Source organism: Callorhinus ursinus, unplaced genomic scaffold (genome assembly GCF_003265705.2).
Source record: "Callorhinus ursinus isolate GAN/ISIS: 27379988/994484 unplaced genomic scaffold, GSC_fseal_2.0 scaffold5, whole genome shotgun sequence".
Lineage (NCBI taxonomy): Eukaryota > Metazoa > Chordata > Mammalia > Carnivora > Otariidae > Callorhinus > Callorhinus ursinus.
Genome location: NW_027397067.1, coordinates 62,978,121 through 62,995,694, shown reverse-complemented (window position 1 = coordinate 62,995,694; position 17,574 = coordinate 62,978,121). Strand labels below are relative to the sequence as shown.

Below are 17,574 nucleotides of genomic sequence, written 5' to 3'. Positions count from 1 at the left end.
TTTCTTGCCATCTTGACAATAATGTCATCCAATCTATGAACATGGATGTCTTCCCATTTATTTAGGTCTTCCATAATGTATTACTATGACACTCTAGTTTTCAGTGTACAAATCTAATGCTTCTTTTGTTTAATTGATTCAGAGTAGTTTATACTTTTTGATACTATTGTAAGTGCAGTTGTTTTCTTAATTTGCCTTTAGGTTGTCCATTGCTAGTGTACAGAAACACAACTGATTTTTTTTTTAAGATTTTTATTTATTTATTTGACAGAGACAGAGAGAGACACAGCAAGAGAGGGAACACAAGCAGGGGGAGTGGGAGAGGGAGGAGCAGGCTTCCCGCCGAGCAGGGAGCCTGATGCGGGGCTCGATCCCAGGACCCTGGGAGCATGACCTCAGCCGAAGGCAGATGCTTAACGACTGAGCCACCCAGGCGCCCCTCATTAAGATTTCTATATGCAAGTTCATGTTGTCTTGTGAATAGAGATAGCTAGATTTGTTCCTTTCCAATTGGAATGCCTTTTGTTTGTTTTCTTGCCTAATTGCTCTGGCTAGAAATGCAGTGTTGAATAGGTGGCGAGAGAAGACATCCTTGTCTTGTTCTGATCTTAGGAGGAAAGCATTCAGTCTTTCACCATTAAGTATGGTGTTAGCTGTAAGTTTTCATAGAAGTCTTTTCTCAGGCAGAGGAAACTCCCTTCTATTCCTTGTTTGTTGGATGTCACTGGCTCTTGTTTTCTTGCAAGGGGAATCACAGAAATAGCAGTTTTGCTTCCTCTCCAAAAGGAGAATGGATGGATTGCTAAGTACAATGGATGTGCTGCTAAGCATGTGATGATGCCATTCCAGTGGCAAGCATGAACTTCCTTTGAGGTTTGTGTTCAAACAAATTTCTTGAGTAGCAGCTCAAATTCTTGGGGCTTTCCAATCCAAATGGAGGGTCTTTGTCATTGTAGTTCAAACTCATGCGTTCAAGGCTGTCTCCAGAGTCACCCCACCCTTTGCCAAATAAATGCTGCTCATTCTCTCTTGAGGTCAGAGAGAATGTGACAAGCCTGGTTTGTAACATTTCCAACTTTAATCTACATATAATCTCTCTAAAAGTAAAGGAATTTTCCTAGAAGCTATGTCACTACTAAGCACCTGTTAGGTGCTCAGCTCTTTGCTGAATGCTGAGAACATGATAACAGATGTAGTTTTGAGCCTCCTGTACGTAATAATGGCTAACATTTGTATGCTTTCTATGTTTCCAGCAGTAAGCTACTTGCTTAACATGCATTCTATCAGTTGGTCTTCATATCAACCCAGTATATAAGAACTCATATTATTTTTGTTAATAATCCATAGCCTTGGGAAAGGCTATGAGTTGACTGAGATTTGGATGAGCACCATGGAAAGAGGAGGACTTCAGAGCTGAGAAACAGCACGAGGAGATGTGTGGAAATTAGCTTGGCCTTGGAGAAGGGGCGGTGGCGGGTGGGACATGATCCAGGATCCCCCCACTCAAAGTAGAGCAGCTCCAAATTTAGATGTTGATATTCATTTTGAGATTTTACTTGAAAATAAGGTTTTAATGCTTAAAAAAGTTTACAAACCACCAAATTCACCCAATAATTCTGCTTTATAGATGCAGAAACATGGGCTTGAAGTGCCTAGGTAGTAGTTAGTAAGAGAGCAAGAATTGAAGTTCAGTTGAAATTCCAATTTAAATTTCTTGATACCAAGGACTTCCTCAACCAACATTTATTGTCTGCCTATTATATCCCAGGAAAGATGCAAAGCTCTGTGGAGTACAGGGATGACTGGTCCCTGAATTCAAAGAGATCACAAGGGACAAAGAGGCCTAAAAAAGATTGATAGACAATAAGGGATCAGAGCAGAGGAGTCCATTGCTCTGTATAGGAGAGGCAAAATCAGGGAGGGTTTCACAGAGGAGTGACACCTGACCTGAATTTTCGTGAATATGTTGGGGTTTGCCAGGGAGATTTGGTGAAGAAGGGCATTCTAGGGCAAAGCAACAACATATATTAAAGAATGGATGTGTGAGAGGGCATAACTTAATCAAGGAACAGCAAATATTTCTCTAATTAAGAAATTTACCATTTACTAAACATTCTTCTGTGCCGGGCATTGAGCTAGGCAATTTACACAGATTATTCCATGTAATACTCTTAAGAATCCTATGAGCTGGATACAGATGAGAAAACGGAGTCTTAGGGTGGAGAAGCAGTTCGCCAAAAGGTAATGTAAGGTCTCACAGTTAAGCAGTAGTAGAGCTGGGATCTAAATCCAGGGAACTTAATTTTGGATTTAGAATCCTATTTGCCTTGCCAAAGAGTTTGGATTTTATGCTTTAGGTTAGTGGTTCTCAAATTTGCAGCAGAATTGTGCGGTGGGTTTGTTAACACAGATTCGGGGCTCTACTCACCTCACCCCACCCCTTGAGTTTCTGATTCAGTAAATCTGAGATAGGACCTAAGGATTTGCATTTGTAACAAGTTTCTAGGTGATTCTGACTCTGCTGGCTCAAGGATCATACTTGGAGAACTGCTGTGGTAGAGAGCCACTGAAGGTTTTAAGATTGGGAGGAAAATCATCAGATTTGCACTTTATGCGGGGCTCTCTGGGCAATGAGTGGGAATGAACTGAGAGGCCTCAGGGGGCCTGGGTGGCACAGGCCATTAAGCGGCAGACTCTTGGTTTCAGCTCACTTGGTGATCTCAGGGTCTTGAGATTGAGCCCCTGCCTTGGAATCTGCCCTCAGTGTGGAGTCTGCTTGAGATTCTCTCTGTCCCTCTCCCTCTTCCTTCTCCTCAAGCTCTCTCTCTCAAATAAATAAATAAATCTTACTAAAAAAAAAAGAGAGGTCTCAAAGAAAAGGTGTTTGAAGGGGGCAGAGGGTGCAAACAGGTCGAGCCATTGTGAGACAAACTGCCCATGCGTGTCCCGAAGGATGAAGATGAGGGGAGAATCTAAAATATTCACATCGGAAGACAATTTAGATATTAGTAACGTTCAGCCAGCTCTGAGAAAGGATGGTAATAGCTGGAATCAATAACTAGACCCTACAGACACGGTGTCTGGTAAGGAACGAGAGACGGAAGGATTGCCGCGGGTTTTCATGAGGAGTGAAGTTGGAAGGTGAGCTGGTTGTCTGGGCGGCTGCGTTCTGCACGTGTCGAGTGGAGGCCCTCGTGTGGTGTAACAGAGGGACGTCATGCTAGAGTGAGAAGGGGACAAAGCTGGCTTCGGAGACCTGGTTCCGAGACCTGGCTTGAAGATGTCACTTACTCTTGGAGCTTCCATTTCTTCATCTGCGAGTGGAATGGCCAGTAGCTTCGCAGCCTGCCAGGGTGAGAGATGGGAAGGTGAAGGATGAGCCTTCAGCTCTGGGGTGGACGTCTTTTCTGCAGTCACATACCCACCCATCTGTACTGTGCGTTACACAGAGCTCCGTACGGAGCAGACGTGCCCGTGAAAACTCGCATGAGCTCTTGCACATGTGGGGGAGCCCTCTTGCCCAGCTGTTAGGTCCTGCATCCACGCGCCTGGAAATTGAGCGTGCAGCTCTCAGAGTAGCGGTAAAGAAGTAGACAAACTGACTTTTACGTTTTAAAATGTTGTATTATAAGCTAGAGTTAACAACAAAGCAGACTTATTTCCTGGCAGCAATTCCTTTTAAACTTCAATAATGAATACGTGCATTTTCAGTATTTAAATCCCAAGGTAACTTTAAAGCAACTGGCTTTGGTGATTTTTAAAACTACTGACAAATGTGTTAAAGCTATTAGCCATATCCCTTAATTTGAACTAATTCTAGAGTGTTAGCAAGTGGTACATATCTCCACCTCTGTTTTATAATCCAATTAAAACTGAAGGAGTGACTTTACTGAGTACTCTATGTATTTGGTCATCACAATCCAATTCCAAATTCGTTAGCTCAGGAGTCACACTTTACACCCTCCTGCCCCTCGATCCTTGTACCCAGTTCATTAATGGGTCTTTCCCCTGACTCTCCCAGTGTTCTCCCTCTCCACCACCATGACCTGCTTGGTGCCGGGGGTCACTAGCCTCCTCCTGGATTACTCCATCATCTCCCAGCTAATTTACCATATCTGTCCTTGACTCCCTCCACATTCTGTTCACACTATTCAGAGATTCGTCCTTCAAAATCTGAGTAAACTTTCACCTGCATAAGCCCTTTTAAGGCTTTCCATCACTCGTAGAGCAAAGACAACAGCACCCCACATGACAGAGGAAGCCCCACCTGAGCTGGCCCCTACTAATCCCTCAGCTCATTGCACGCCATTCTCACTTTTGCTCTTGCTACTCTAGTCAGACCAGCTGTCTTTCCATATCATGGGTGCGCTGAGCCCCCACCCTACACAGAACTTTGCACATCCTGTTCACTCTGTCTAGAACCTTCTCCTCTCTTAACCTTGGTACTCCCACCTACCCTACACATCTCAGCTCCACTGATACTCCACAAAGTCTTCCATGACCCTCTTGACGAGATCAGTCCAAAATCTTAAGTTCTCACAGCAACATTTCCCTCTACATTTCTACACTTAGCCAGTTACAATTTTACTTTTATTTCTGTGTCTGTTTGATTGCTATGGAGGGCAGGGGGCTATGCTTGGTTCAGCTCCCAAGCTGTATGCTTGGCACACAGTGGGAGCTAATGAATATTTGTCCAATGAATGACTATTCTTAGAGGATAGAGAATGTTCTGGTGGGGGGGGCGTATACTTAGATTCCACTGGGAATTAATGTCATGCATAGAGATTTGCTATATAAATTGTAGTCATTGAAAGATGTGCCAGTGTTGATTTCAGCTTTCAATTGTGTAATAACGAATAACACAAGTCCTGTTCACATTTGAATAGATGTATGCTATTTCTCCACCAGAGAACCTCCTGGGGCCGTAGATTGGGGCCATAAAGCCTTGCATCTTGTGGTTTAGAATCTTAAGTGGTGTCTACTTTAGACACATCTGCAGTCCTGACTTGCAGGAGCAATTGAGCCAGCTTGCTCCTCCATTAGCTACCATAATTTTTTGCTCAATTTAGATTGGTAAACCCCTTTCGCAAAGACTGCTGTCCTGTTTTCCTCCTGAATTTTCTAATAGCTGGCAACCACAGCAGATTTTAAAAACAAGACTCAGCTCAAAGAGTTTTAAAATAGGGAGAATCCACGTGGGTGCTCTTTTCTTACTTTCTTAGTGTATGTGCTGTATTTACTGCTAAGTGACACTGCTGAAAAATCAGGTGGTCAGTAATTGCCTAACACGGAAAGTCTTAGAAGAATTCCGGGAATAGTGTTAAGTCAAGTCAAGACACCATTAGGCAGTTAATTCTGCATCACGAGAAAGTGGATGTAGATAAAGTCTGAATCAGTTCATGAAAATTTTGTAGTTACCACAGGAGGCAAGAATGACAACCTTCAATTATGTATCTTTCAAATCTCACTACGAACCTCAAGCTCTCTTACCTTAATCAGGGCTCGGGAACAAGGATTCACAGAACCATTTCATGAAAGATAGACTGTGCATTAGTTAGTATAAATGCAACTACTGTATCGCAATCAGGCAACACACACACTGCTGCTTTGTACCACCAGCAAAGTAAATAAAATACTGTTCTGCTGCTTACAGTTTGGAGATGATTCTCATGGAGCAACAGCCATGGTGTGTCATTAAGAGATCTCGACTTTAATGTCCAATTAATAGTGAATGCTCTTAATAATATATTAAAATTACATTATGAATGACACCAAACAATTCAACACGCAGGACATAAATAAATTAACTCAGAGTAATTTATTCCAATGCTCTGTTTCTCTCAATGTGCTCCTTACATTACTTGCATCAGAAGAACCTATTGTGAAGTTCTTGTCTGACCTCTAAAATCCTTGTTTCTTCTCCCTGCCCCCTTGACCTGTTGAGTCCAAATCTTGGGGAGTAGGCTGCAAGCATCCACATTGTAAACAAGCTCCTGGGGTGATTCTTATGCCCAATAAAGCTTGAGAACCACAGAATGATTACTAAGGCCTGAGACTGTCCCAAGATTTGTTATAGTTCTGGGTGGTTTTTTTTTTTTTTTTTTTTTTTTTCTGCCAGGGGGCAGTGTTCTCTCTGACATATGGCTGGATTAAAAAAACATTCTGGAAGTTAATTTTAGTCTTTTTCCTATACTTTCTTGTTTACTGACCCAACCATGGGTGACATTATTCCAAAATCTTAAACTCCAGATCAGGTAGACTTTCTTAATTGAGTTGTGTTTACAGAAGGTTGGGGACCACATTCCAGTCACTTAGTTGAGTTTCTAGACCTATGGTATACATTTCCAGATTTTTTTGGTTATCTCAGTTTTTGGTAATGAAAGGTAATTGTATTTTGTAGTCGATTTAATGCCCAAGGTAGGGACTTTGGTCATCCCCCTGAGAGTTAATTCATCACGATGTCTTTTAGTAAAATTCTGTTTAACGATGGTTAGATGATGTGTGTGTGTGTGTGTGTGTGTGTGTGTGTGTATGCATGTGTGTGTGCACATGTGCTCTTGTGAATATGTGTGTTTTAATGAGTTCCGTGTGCACAATGACCTGAAGACAAATCTCCTTGACAGAACAGTTGATGGAAATAATGCCTGAGCTCAATCCTCTTAGATAATTGATAACAAGTGCTGTACAGAAGCCAATTATGGATCGACTATTACACTTAAGGCTTTTTTCCTTGCACAGCTATGCTGCATGTCAAAAAAAATTAATGGATGATGGTCAGCTTCTGAGTCTATTTTTTTTTCCCAAGGGTAGCCTTCGTTATCCTCAAGCTGGGTTTCTACAATCAAATGTCAGACAGAATCTAAAGTTGTTGCTAAGGGCCAGCGAGGTTAGAAGGAAGCGGAAGCAGGGTTTTGGGGAACATTCGGAACACCATTGGCATACAATGCAAGGCAAATCCCAGGTTTGCCTTGAGCTTTTCCTTTTCGGTGTATAGTTTTCTGCTGTAAAAGCAAGGCTGCATCTTGAAATTGAATACAAAGAGCAGAAGACTCTTACACGGGGTTAACATCTTTCATAAGCCTTGCTAAATACCCAACTCCAAATCATTTCAGTATGGCACAGAAACTAAAGCAAGGGACTCCTGTAGAAAAATCCAGAAGCCTGCCATCTTTGCAAGAGTACAAAGTTGAAGGGATTCTAGAAAGGCAACTTAAAGTTTGGCAGTGTGTTTTCTTTTTCTCAATTAGCTGTTACTGAATTCTAGAATATATAATGAAACCCAGGCCTACTGTGCAATCCACTGTAAACAAGGTCTTGCTTTTGTGCTATCATGTTTGATTTGAGCCCAGCCACTGCCCCATTAGTAATGTGTTGCATGGTAAGCGCTGTATTTGTTTATGGACACACAGATGCTCAGCGCAAGATTGATGGTCCCCGGGCCTGGCGCAAGGGAAACCAAAGGCCAGCCTTCTTCCCTCCTTTGAATCTGAAAAGCAGACAATATTTAAATAACTTTCAGATTTAGAGATCTTGATTTCTTTTAGAAGACTCCTGGTTGCCAAATGCTTCATAAAGAAACTTTTAACATTTACAACAGCCTTAAAGGACAGCGTTTGGGGGCTAGAGGACCATGCAACTGGAAAATAATCAGGGAAACTGTTTTTAAAGCTAACTTCTTGCTGCCATTGAGATTTCCTTCCTAAATTCAATCACTAATAAAGCTTCCCCATCCAGCCCCTCCCCCTCTGTCCTCCCTCCCCTCCCCCCCAATAAAAACCAAGCTGACAGTTTTTTTTTTCAGGAAGAAGAGACAGGCTGAAGATACTTTGTCCTTCCGCACAGGGCAGAAGGACTCTCTGCTGCTTAGCTGGCATTCCCAGTATTTTGATAAAAGTTACTTCTCTAAAGGCTAACAACACCACGAGGAAAAATAATGCTATCTCTTGTGTTAGTTACAATCTTGGGAGATTTTATCGTGAGAAATATTTGAGTAGTTGGGAGTAGCTGAGAATGTGGCAGTAGGGACAGGGTCATTTAAACTGCCAGAAAAAATAAATAAATGGGAAAGACAGGGAAAGTTGTTAGGTTTATAAATTATAAAACTTTCCTTGTTTTTTTTTTTTTAAATAAAGTCGTGAGGTTGACTACATTGAATAACTACATTGTAAACCTTAAAAGCTTAAAGCTGGTGGAAACCCTTTTACAGTTCTGTTTTGTTTTTATCGGATCAAATACATTTGGTTTCTTTTTTAAAACCATGTTTTTGTGAGGGAAGGAAAATGAACATGCACTGTTATTGGCCACAGCAACATAAGAAACCCTCATGTTACCAGAGGAAACCACATGAAAGTGTGTGTGTGTGTGTGTGTGTGTGTGTGTGTGTGTGTGTGTGAGGGGCGGGACCGATAAGGGGGTGGAGAGAAGCAGAGGGATGTTTCAAGCCTCTTAGGCTCAGAGCTGCCATTTGTGAACCAATCCTGATGAAATCCAGCTCCGGACAAATCAGAGGAGGCTGTCAACTTCCCAGGTGGGATTACTTGTAGTTAATAGACTGAACTCAGAGCCCCAAAAAGCAGTACATTCAGTGTAGGCAAGAGAGAACACAGTGCAAGAGGCTTTCCAAGAACCCTCTGCCATGGCCAGGAGAAGCCCGTTCCGGCCCGATCAGGTAGGATAGATGATGGCATCACCGGGGGAAGGACTTGATGTGGAGAAGCAGGTCCTGATTTTGGATTTTTCTTTTTGTTTTAAAACCGAAGACAGCACGTTACGGAAGTTTTTTGGAAGTTGTAGGATGGGGTGCTGATGTTGAAGTCCTCTGAATTGCCTTCATGTCATTTGACTAATTGGCCTGACACCTTGATCTCCTTATTCCCTTAGGTAATATCGCTGTTCACTTTTGCTGTTGGAGTCAATATCTGCTTAGGATTCACAGCAAATCGAATTAAGAGGGCAGAAGGATGGGATGAAGGCCCTCCTACAGGTAAGTGTAGCGACTGTTCGCACTCTCAGTCCTTTTAAAATATTATGCACTGGATAATCAATATAAGCTCCGGAAGAAACTCATCTTTAAGCTAATCTTGCAGTATAACTAATTGAGCCTTAGATTTCTTTGGAGTAAAAATAGCTCTGTGTGTAATTCAGGTGAGAGAATGTGGTTTTAATTACGAGAACATGTATGCTTGCTCTGTGATTAACAGGCTATTTCAATCTTTGTACTCTGGAACTTATAAATGTTAAGATAAAATTCAAACTCTTGCTAACAGACAAGGCTAAGATAGAAGTGGTGGGAACAGGTGCTGGTTTAATATTGGAGAGACATGAATTTGATTTATTGTCATGTGACATAGGATGTAATATTTGTCTCCAGAAACTTCTGATCTCCAAAAAAAAAAAAAAAAAAGGAGTGGCAGAAAAAAGCAGTGAACTGTCTTTCTGAAACTTCAGCATTTAGGACTATGAGATGAGATTAAGAATTACCTAAAATAGGGAAAATATAAGAGAGAAGAGGTGCTTTGAAGACCTTACAGGATTGACTTGCGCCCAGTTTTCTCTTTTGGCATAAGGAAAGGTAAGTTTTAATAGTGTACCTTGACTTAACTAATAGAACCAAAGTGAAAGAGTTTCCTTTTACAATACACTGCGCCATAAGCAGTGTGGGAATTCTTATAAAGGAGCTCCTTGTGCAGACCAAGGGGGCTTAACTGACCAGGTCTTAAGTAATGAGTTGGTTAATTTCCTGGAAATTGGAGCTGCTGATGGTTTTATAAATAAAAATTACATATTAAGTAATGGGTACTCTAGGGGGCAATATTTTCTTGACTTTCTCTGACATCTCAGTGTGTTTGTCTGCTTTCCTGCGGATTTTGAATTTCTCTGTATTTTTTGACCTGACTGATCTAAAAGACGGTCACCTGTCTCTGCTCAGCCAGCATGAACTTTTATTAACCAAGTCAGGATACATATATTGATGGAATACTAGGTCTTCCTTGCATCAAGTAAGTTGCTTTTGAGTCATGCCAGAAGGTTGAAAGAATAATATTAGAAGTAGTTTAATGAGTCAAAGTGGGGTGTGGTTGGGGTGAAAAGTGAGACAATAGATCATAAAAATTGCACCCCCAGTGAGCCAAATGGACAAAATAAGTTGTCTTCTGTTAGGGAGGGAGAGGAGAGGAGATCACTGGGCTGGAGAATCCTGTTTTTATTGGTGACAAATGCTGTCTTCAAAGACCTCTTTTTCTTGTTCCAGACAAGTATGATACCCATTAGCACTGACTATAACTGCACAGACGGGAAGGGGGACTGGATTCTTAGTATCTTCATATGGGCAAGCTAGCAGCTTGAGAGCCCACTGCTGGTTCTTTCCAATGCATCCTAAAAGGAACTTCTTTTCTGTTTCATAGTCCTATATTACTTCAGCCAAAACTGAGAGGACAAACTGTTTTCTTAATGAATGTGTAAAATCAAGTCACTCATTATTTTCAAAGTTGACTCTTTTTGGGAAACATGAAGGTTCTGGACTGACAACCTGGATCCATAGAATTTGCCGTGTGGCCTTGGGCAAGTCACTTGTGACGTCTGTGTCCTTAGCTGTATAACGAGAAGCAGGCCTGGATGATTTCTAAGTTTCCTTCTGGATTAAAAAGAAAAGCTCGTGATTCCATCCGTTCTGTTTCATTGACTCTTGGATTTGTATGTGCTCTACTGGAGAACTTGAAAAGTATAGAACAGATTTATTAATCCTTAAATGTATTTTGTGTATAATTATCTCCATACATTATAAGAAACAGCTCTAAGAACTATTGAGTCTATGTTACTTCTGTAAAAATAATATAATCTATATTATAATGTATACATCTGAGTGATCTTAAATGTAGTACAGACTATTTGCTTCTTGAATTATTTAATTAAATCATTGATTATTTTAGGCCTTTATGGTATCTTCTAAAATAATTTTTTAGTGGAAATTCTACCTCTTTGAAGCTTAGTTGGGATACAATGCCATTTAAGTCTGAGTTTTAGGATTTGGGTATGCCTGAACACTTTTTATTTTTAATTTTTCTGTTGCTGTAGTTTACCGGCTTTTTAGGCACTAGTGGTTGTTTTCTCTGGAATATAGACCAGAGATGTACTTTGGAAACTGGTTGAGAGCATAGGGCAGAGAGTTTAAGCATGTTCATCTTTTTAAATGTTGTATGTGCCTAGAAAGGGCCTCCCTCAAATAATGCATGTGGTTGGTTATTCTGTAAGCAAGGCCTTCACATCAGAAAGCATCAGGCAAACTTTTATATATGTATTAGGACAAGATACTAAAAAGGAAAGGCAACCATGCCTATTTTCAGCAATGCTTTCATGTTCCAAAGAAATCCTGAGAAGCTCAGTGCTTCAAGACTGTTGACCAAATGGAACACAAAGGGTATTAATATATGGCTAGCTAGCTGCAGACTGACCAGAGCAAGATCTCCCATTCAAAAGCGTGTACTTCCTTGCTTGGTAAATGTAGTTTCTCACAGTCCTCAGCAACAGGTGAGAATGTTCTACACAGAGGGCAGACCCTCACTGCTGTACTATGGACTGGGGTGTTAGTTTCAAGGCTGTGGCAGTGCAAACAGACTGTTATAATTAACTAACTAGCACACTTGTTGGCTGGATATATTGTTAGGACCTAGTGATCTATCGGAAGTACTGGTAGAATAGGATTTTTCTACCAGATGATAAAAGATCTATGGATTTATTAGGAGAGATGAAATGAGCAGAGCTAATTATGATTCTATTGGGTGAATATAATGGACAATCAGGTGCTTGGGATGGCTAGAATACATTTTCAAGGAAAATGTAAATAATGAGTGCACATCATTTCGACATCTTTGTTCATACATCTGGTGTAGCCAGCTTGATTAACCTTTAAGATTGCAAGAGAATTTATGTGTATACAGGTGTGCGTGCATGCACTCACGTACATGTGCATATGTGTATGTTTGTGGTGTGAGAATGGAGGTAATTTTACTGAAGTTTGTGATAGATTCCCTTTCAGTCTCCAGATGGAAATGGGATAGCCTCTGAAATATAAGCGACTTGATACTTGGAAGACACAGGGAAATTTGTGAGCTTGTGGATAAACTGGCTAATGGAGACTCGAAAGCCTCAACCAACTCGTCATCATTTTTAGTGGCTCCAAAGTTTAGAAGTGTGTGAATGTGAACGAAATTCATGGGTAAATGTAAAAGGAGGAGGGCCTCTCACAGCTTTATGAGTGAAGCGAGTCTGTGAATCACAGAGAAAACAACAATGGTTAAGAGGAATGGGAAGGTTTGGTTCATCCGATAAAGTTTTGGAATCTCATTCTACAATGAAAAACTGTCTCAATGATGAAGAATAGCATGTAGGAAACTGCAAAGCTGACAAATACAACAGCCGTGATTCTGGAAGGAAGACTCTGTCGTGACTTGATGGGACTTGATGTTAAATATAACGTAGAGTCAGGGGTGTTTGTTTGTTTATTGAGAGAGACAAGGAGGGGAGGGACAGAGGGACCGGGAGACAGAGACTATGAAGCAGGCTCCACGCACAGGACGGAGCCTGACATGGGATTCGATCTCACAACACTGAGATCATGACCTGAGCCGAAATCAAGAGTCAGTTGCTTAACCGAGTCACCCAGGCGCCTTGAGTCATAGGGTGTTTTAAGTAAATGGAAGAAAATTGTCTGAAGAAGAGTCTAAGGAGGGCACAGGTCTTTCAGGGCTTTGTTAAATGGAGCTCTGGAGTAGGGGTTTTTCATTTATCTTAAAACTATACAGAATCCTCTATCTTGTCTGTGTGACCAGAAATCTCGGTCCTCAATAGTTATTCACATAGATTCTTGAACCAAAAAACCTTTCCAAATCAGGTCTTCATCAAACTCATAGCCTGTGTGCAGAATCTGGAAAAATCCTTTGTGAACAAAAACAGTGCTATAGTTGTATTCAGATGGTCTAAAATTTTAGCCAGGCCCTTGCTAGCTCGGATTAGTCTGAGGGTTCTGATTTTCCAACCAGAAAAACAGGAATAATGTTGCCTCTTTATCAGAAAAGGTTTTTGAGAACAAAATGCAATATTAGGGTTGTTGAGAATATAAAGTGTTAAATATATGATGATACATTTAATTTATCTTCACTTATGTTCCAAGACCAGTGTCTAAATTTTTACTTTTTCAAGTTGCCAGTACCTGTGATTTTGATGACAGCATTTCATTGTTTGGGGGCAGATTTGCAAACCATTCAGACATACTCTACTGACTACCATCATAAATGCTACTTGAGGGGTTTAAAAGTTGAACTAAAGTTTTTAATCTCTTTTATTTACATTGCATAGAAAACTGTTTTCTTCTAGTTTACAAGATCTTTCTACATGAGAACGTTGTGTTTATAAATGCTTTAAAAGTGCAGGTGCCTGAAAACTTCCCAGGTAGACCTATTTACTGAAAAAGTTGTCCATGAAAGCTGGTCCAGAATCTGACGAGGAGGAGATTGGATGCCACCGTAGGGGTATTTATGGGAACTGATGTCTTTAGGAAGCAGAGAATACTAACATAGAGGCCAGTATGTAAATGCTGCTCACTATGGGCTGAGGTCAATGGTATCAAGAACACATGGCCACTGCGGTACAAGAAAGTATGACCATAAAGGATGAATCATATACTCCAGAAGAGGCATAAGACGGCATTAAATGTTAGAGTTGGTCAGCATCTTGAATGTCGTCCACGTTGACCACCTCCTTTCCCTGTGGTTTTGCTTTAGACACGGCAGGCAGACAGAGGAAAACCAGTTCTGTGTCAGTGTTCTTCAACAGGAGGCGGCATAACCACAGCCCACAGCCCATTGCAAGGCTTTCCTCTCACTTTTAGGAAGCACTTGGGCGGAGGACCACAGAGAACAGGAGGAACAGATAGGGTGCCATCTCTCAAACCCTGGACACAGGATCACCACGCAAAGCTTAGAAGAAAGAGTCTCCCAGCTTTAGGAAACTAAAGGTTTTCAAACTTAAATACTGCTTCCCTCACCAGTCATCACCCAAATCAGAAAATTTCTATTTTGCAGAGGGATTTAGAGGAAAATAGGACTGAGGGTCTGGGATGAACTCACGAGTAGGTCACGACTCTTATCATGAATTACGTTCTTTCCAATGGTCTATTAAATTATTGGTAGTTTTTCCCCATATAAATGGCACCAGAATTCTATGACACCGCCTCTGTGTATGTATGGTAAGATGGAATGTTTTATTTTTTATCTTTTTAGAAAGATTTTATGTATTTATTTAAAGAGTGGTTGGAGAGGAGGGGTAGAGGGAAGAGGGAGAGAGGGAATCTCAAGCAGACTCTGCGCTGAGCGTGGAGCCCAATGTGGGACTCAATCTCATGACCCCGAGATCATGACCTGAGTCGAAATCAATAGTCAGATGTTCAAACGACTTAATCACCCAGGTGCCCCGATGGAATGTTTTAGAAATAAGATTTTACTTAAGTGAAAATAATTTCACTTGTTTCTATGAGAATTATGAATTTGAGTGTAATAAATCATGTTTTTATGTTGGTGGTTTTTAAATCATGAAATGCTTCTGTGAAAAATAAGGAATGTATAGCACTTTTTTATGCCTTTCGTATATGTACATATATGTGTTTTAAAATTTGAAGTCCCTATTATAAGAAAATGTGTGTGTAGACTCTAAGAGTTATTTTTTAAGATTCTGGAACTGAGTTGCATCTTTAAGCCAAATAACATTATTTAAATATGTAATTAAGAAGGCAGTGATAGAATTTGAATCTCATAAAACTATTGGCAAATGTCTCGTATGAAATTCTAAACCTCCATACTTATCACACATTTTTGTCTTGATCCTTTCAAGGTGTTTGTTTTTGTCTTTTGTCTTCCTTGTTGGTTCTGAGCTTTTATGGAAGTCTCAGTAATTATGAGACACCACAAATCCACTGATCCTGCAGTTTTCATCACACTGTTCAATAAATTATAGAACTTGATTTAGGTCAGGTAAAGGAAAGCTACAGATTTTAGAATTTAGACGTATACTAAGTCAGAGAATCTTTCTATATTAAAATTTTCCAATAAAAAGTGAAGACCTCAAATCTGTCCTTAGGCTGGTGTGGGGGGAAGGACATGAGACATGGGCGTGGAATGAAAAAGCCAAACGTGGAGGATGATTGCAGAGCTAGAAAAGCATGGGGATTAGAGCTTGTTATGGAAGATGGCCGGGGTGGGATGGGCCCTGGAATGGCAAAGTGAATGTGACTCTATCACCTAATTTGATTTAAAAGAGGTGCAGAAGTTCAAATTCTTGAGATTATTGGATTGGAAGAACTACATGGATCAATTCATCTTCCCATTTCTCTTGTTGCCATTGTCAGCTGAGTCCAAGCCAGCCAAGAGTGAATTTGGCATATGTGTCCCTAGTCCATACTGGCCCTAGAATTTATTCTTACTTGCAAGCTGTTGGTAAACATCGAGTCCAACACTTTTTATGATCTGTGTGTTTGCATGATGAGTGTAAAAGCAACTCTTCCTTAACAAAGCTGTCTTCCATTTAAGGTTTGGCAAAGAAGATTATCATTAGGGTGTAAGTTATTGAGTGAGATTCAATTATTTTTCAAAAACAAAGTGGGGGATACAGTCAGAGAATAATCAAGGCTGTAAGAATATAGTAAAAATCACGTGACCAGCATGGATGGAGAAAGGTTTAAAATGACTAAAATTCCACACAGATGTTTTAAAAATAAAGAGAGAAATAGGGAAGAGATTGTGATGAAGGAAAAGCAAAGGGCATGATTGGAGGAATATTTCGAATGCAGGCTGGACACCATAAAGAAGAGAAGACAGGACAAGTCAACAACTGCGAACAATGTGCCTTTGGACCTCTTAGCATTATCTCAGCGATAAGCGTGGCTGAGCATATTTATGTATGCAGCTCATGGGAATGAATTCTGCTCAGAATTTATTAGACGGCTACTGATTCTGGCTAAGCAGTACCTTTAAAACAAGGAATAATTCAATTATAAGTGTTTTTCTTGTCTTTGTTTTTACTATAGGGCTTTCTCTATTTTACTTTTTGCGCATCTCAACCCCCCCCCTCCTACAGTGTCTTATGGCCCAGCATGCACTGTTGATAGGTTGGCCAAAATCAATAGAAAAATGTGGTTTTTGAACCAGGGGTAAGGCACTGCATTGGAAACCTGACATTATTTCCTAAACTGAGCCGGTGCGGTTTGTACGTGTTTCAACATCCCAGAATCAACCATGCGCAAGCGTTTCACATCTCATGGTCTAGTGAATCTGTTTGCTTTACTTGAACTGATCTGATGCCATAAAGACTAGGATTGGGTGACTCTGACTTTTAAAAGGACAAGGGACTGAGGGATGAACGGGATGTTCAGATAAATGGCTTCAGTGAACCTGGAAATGTTATTTAACTTCTGTTCTCTGCCTGCTTATGTTTGCTTGTTTTTAAAAGTAATGTGTGCTCATTGTAAAAAAATGAAAAATTCATAAACATAAATAAGGAAATAAGATTATACATAGCATGTCATCAATGAAATTTGTTAAGCTATTTATATATAATATATATTATATAATATATACTTTATACATATATACACACATGGATATATATATATATATATATATATATATATATATGAGATAGAAGAAAGCAAACAAACAAAAGACATTTATAAAATTGTAGAAGTTTCAAACTACAGAAAGGTAAAAAAAATCCCTCTGCTTCTCTCTTTCTCAGTCATTTTGCTCAAATATAAGTCCTGTAAAGAGTTTCTTGTGGGGAGGGTGGGGGAGGGGACGGAGGTTATTGACACCTGTACCTTTTCTCAATGCCTCTGCCGCCCCCCCTTCTCTGGCTCTGTTTTTATTTTTATATTTATTTATATCCTCATTGCTCTCTTTCCCTCTATTTTTGACACAAAATATAATGCGTAATATTTAATACTATCATACTATTCTGTCACTTTGCTCTTTAAAAACACATGTTTGTATATTTTGTAGATCTTTCCATATCAGCCTACACAGATCTGACTCATTCTTTTTAAGGGCTGGGGCAATATTCCACCTATGGATACGGTGATTCTTGTACATATATCTTGACAAAATTTTGCAAATATACACGAGAAGTGAATTTCTAGTAATGGAATTTTTGGGTGAAAGATTCATATGCATTTCCAAATTGTGTTCTGTTTTACAAAAATTTTCATTTTTGAAAACAGGTAGGACACTGCTTACACTTTCCATTCATCAGAAATTAATTATTTTGTAAGCTAGAATGAGGATACAGCTTTTTTTTTTCTCGTCAGCCAGTTATTCTAGCACTACTTACTAATTAATCCTTCTTTCACCTCCTGACTAATCCTTCTTTCTTTCTCCAATTGCTTTCATTATAAATAAATTCGGCTCTATTTCCCATCCCCACCCTCAGCACTGATCTACTTATTTCCTGGTACAAACTGTTTTAATTATTTAACTTCAGAGTATACTTTACTATCTAGTCTTCACCAAATTACTCTTCCTTTCCAGTGTT

General features: G+C 40.0%; 1 protein-coding gene across 11 annotated transcripts in view; it reads left to right on the top strand.

The window, feature by feature from the left end:
* The window catches only part of ENPP2 (ectonucleotide pyrophosphatase/phosphodiesterase 2), a 108,656-nt gene that overhangs the window by 20,203 nt on the left and 70,879 nt on the right, over positions 1-17,574 (top strand). For 7 of the 11 annotated variants that reach the window (XM_073893150.1, XM_073893149.1, XM_073893148.1 and 4 more), the window contains exon 2: positions 8,881-8,983. In XM_073893150.1, the coding sequence (XP_073749251.1) occupies positions 8,881-8,983 (103 nt within the window). Of the gene's footprint in view, positions 1-8,534; positions 8,669-8,880; positions 8,984-17,574 lie in introns of those variants that run through there. The other 4 variants (XM_025871037.2, XM_025871036.2, XM_025871034.2 and 1 more) reach the window with 1 other exon arrangement.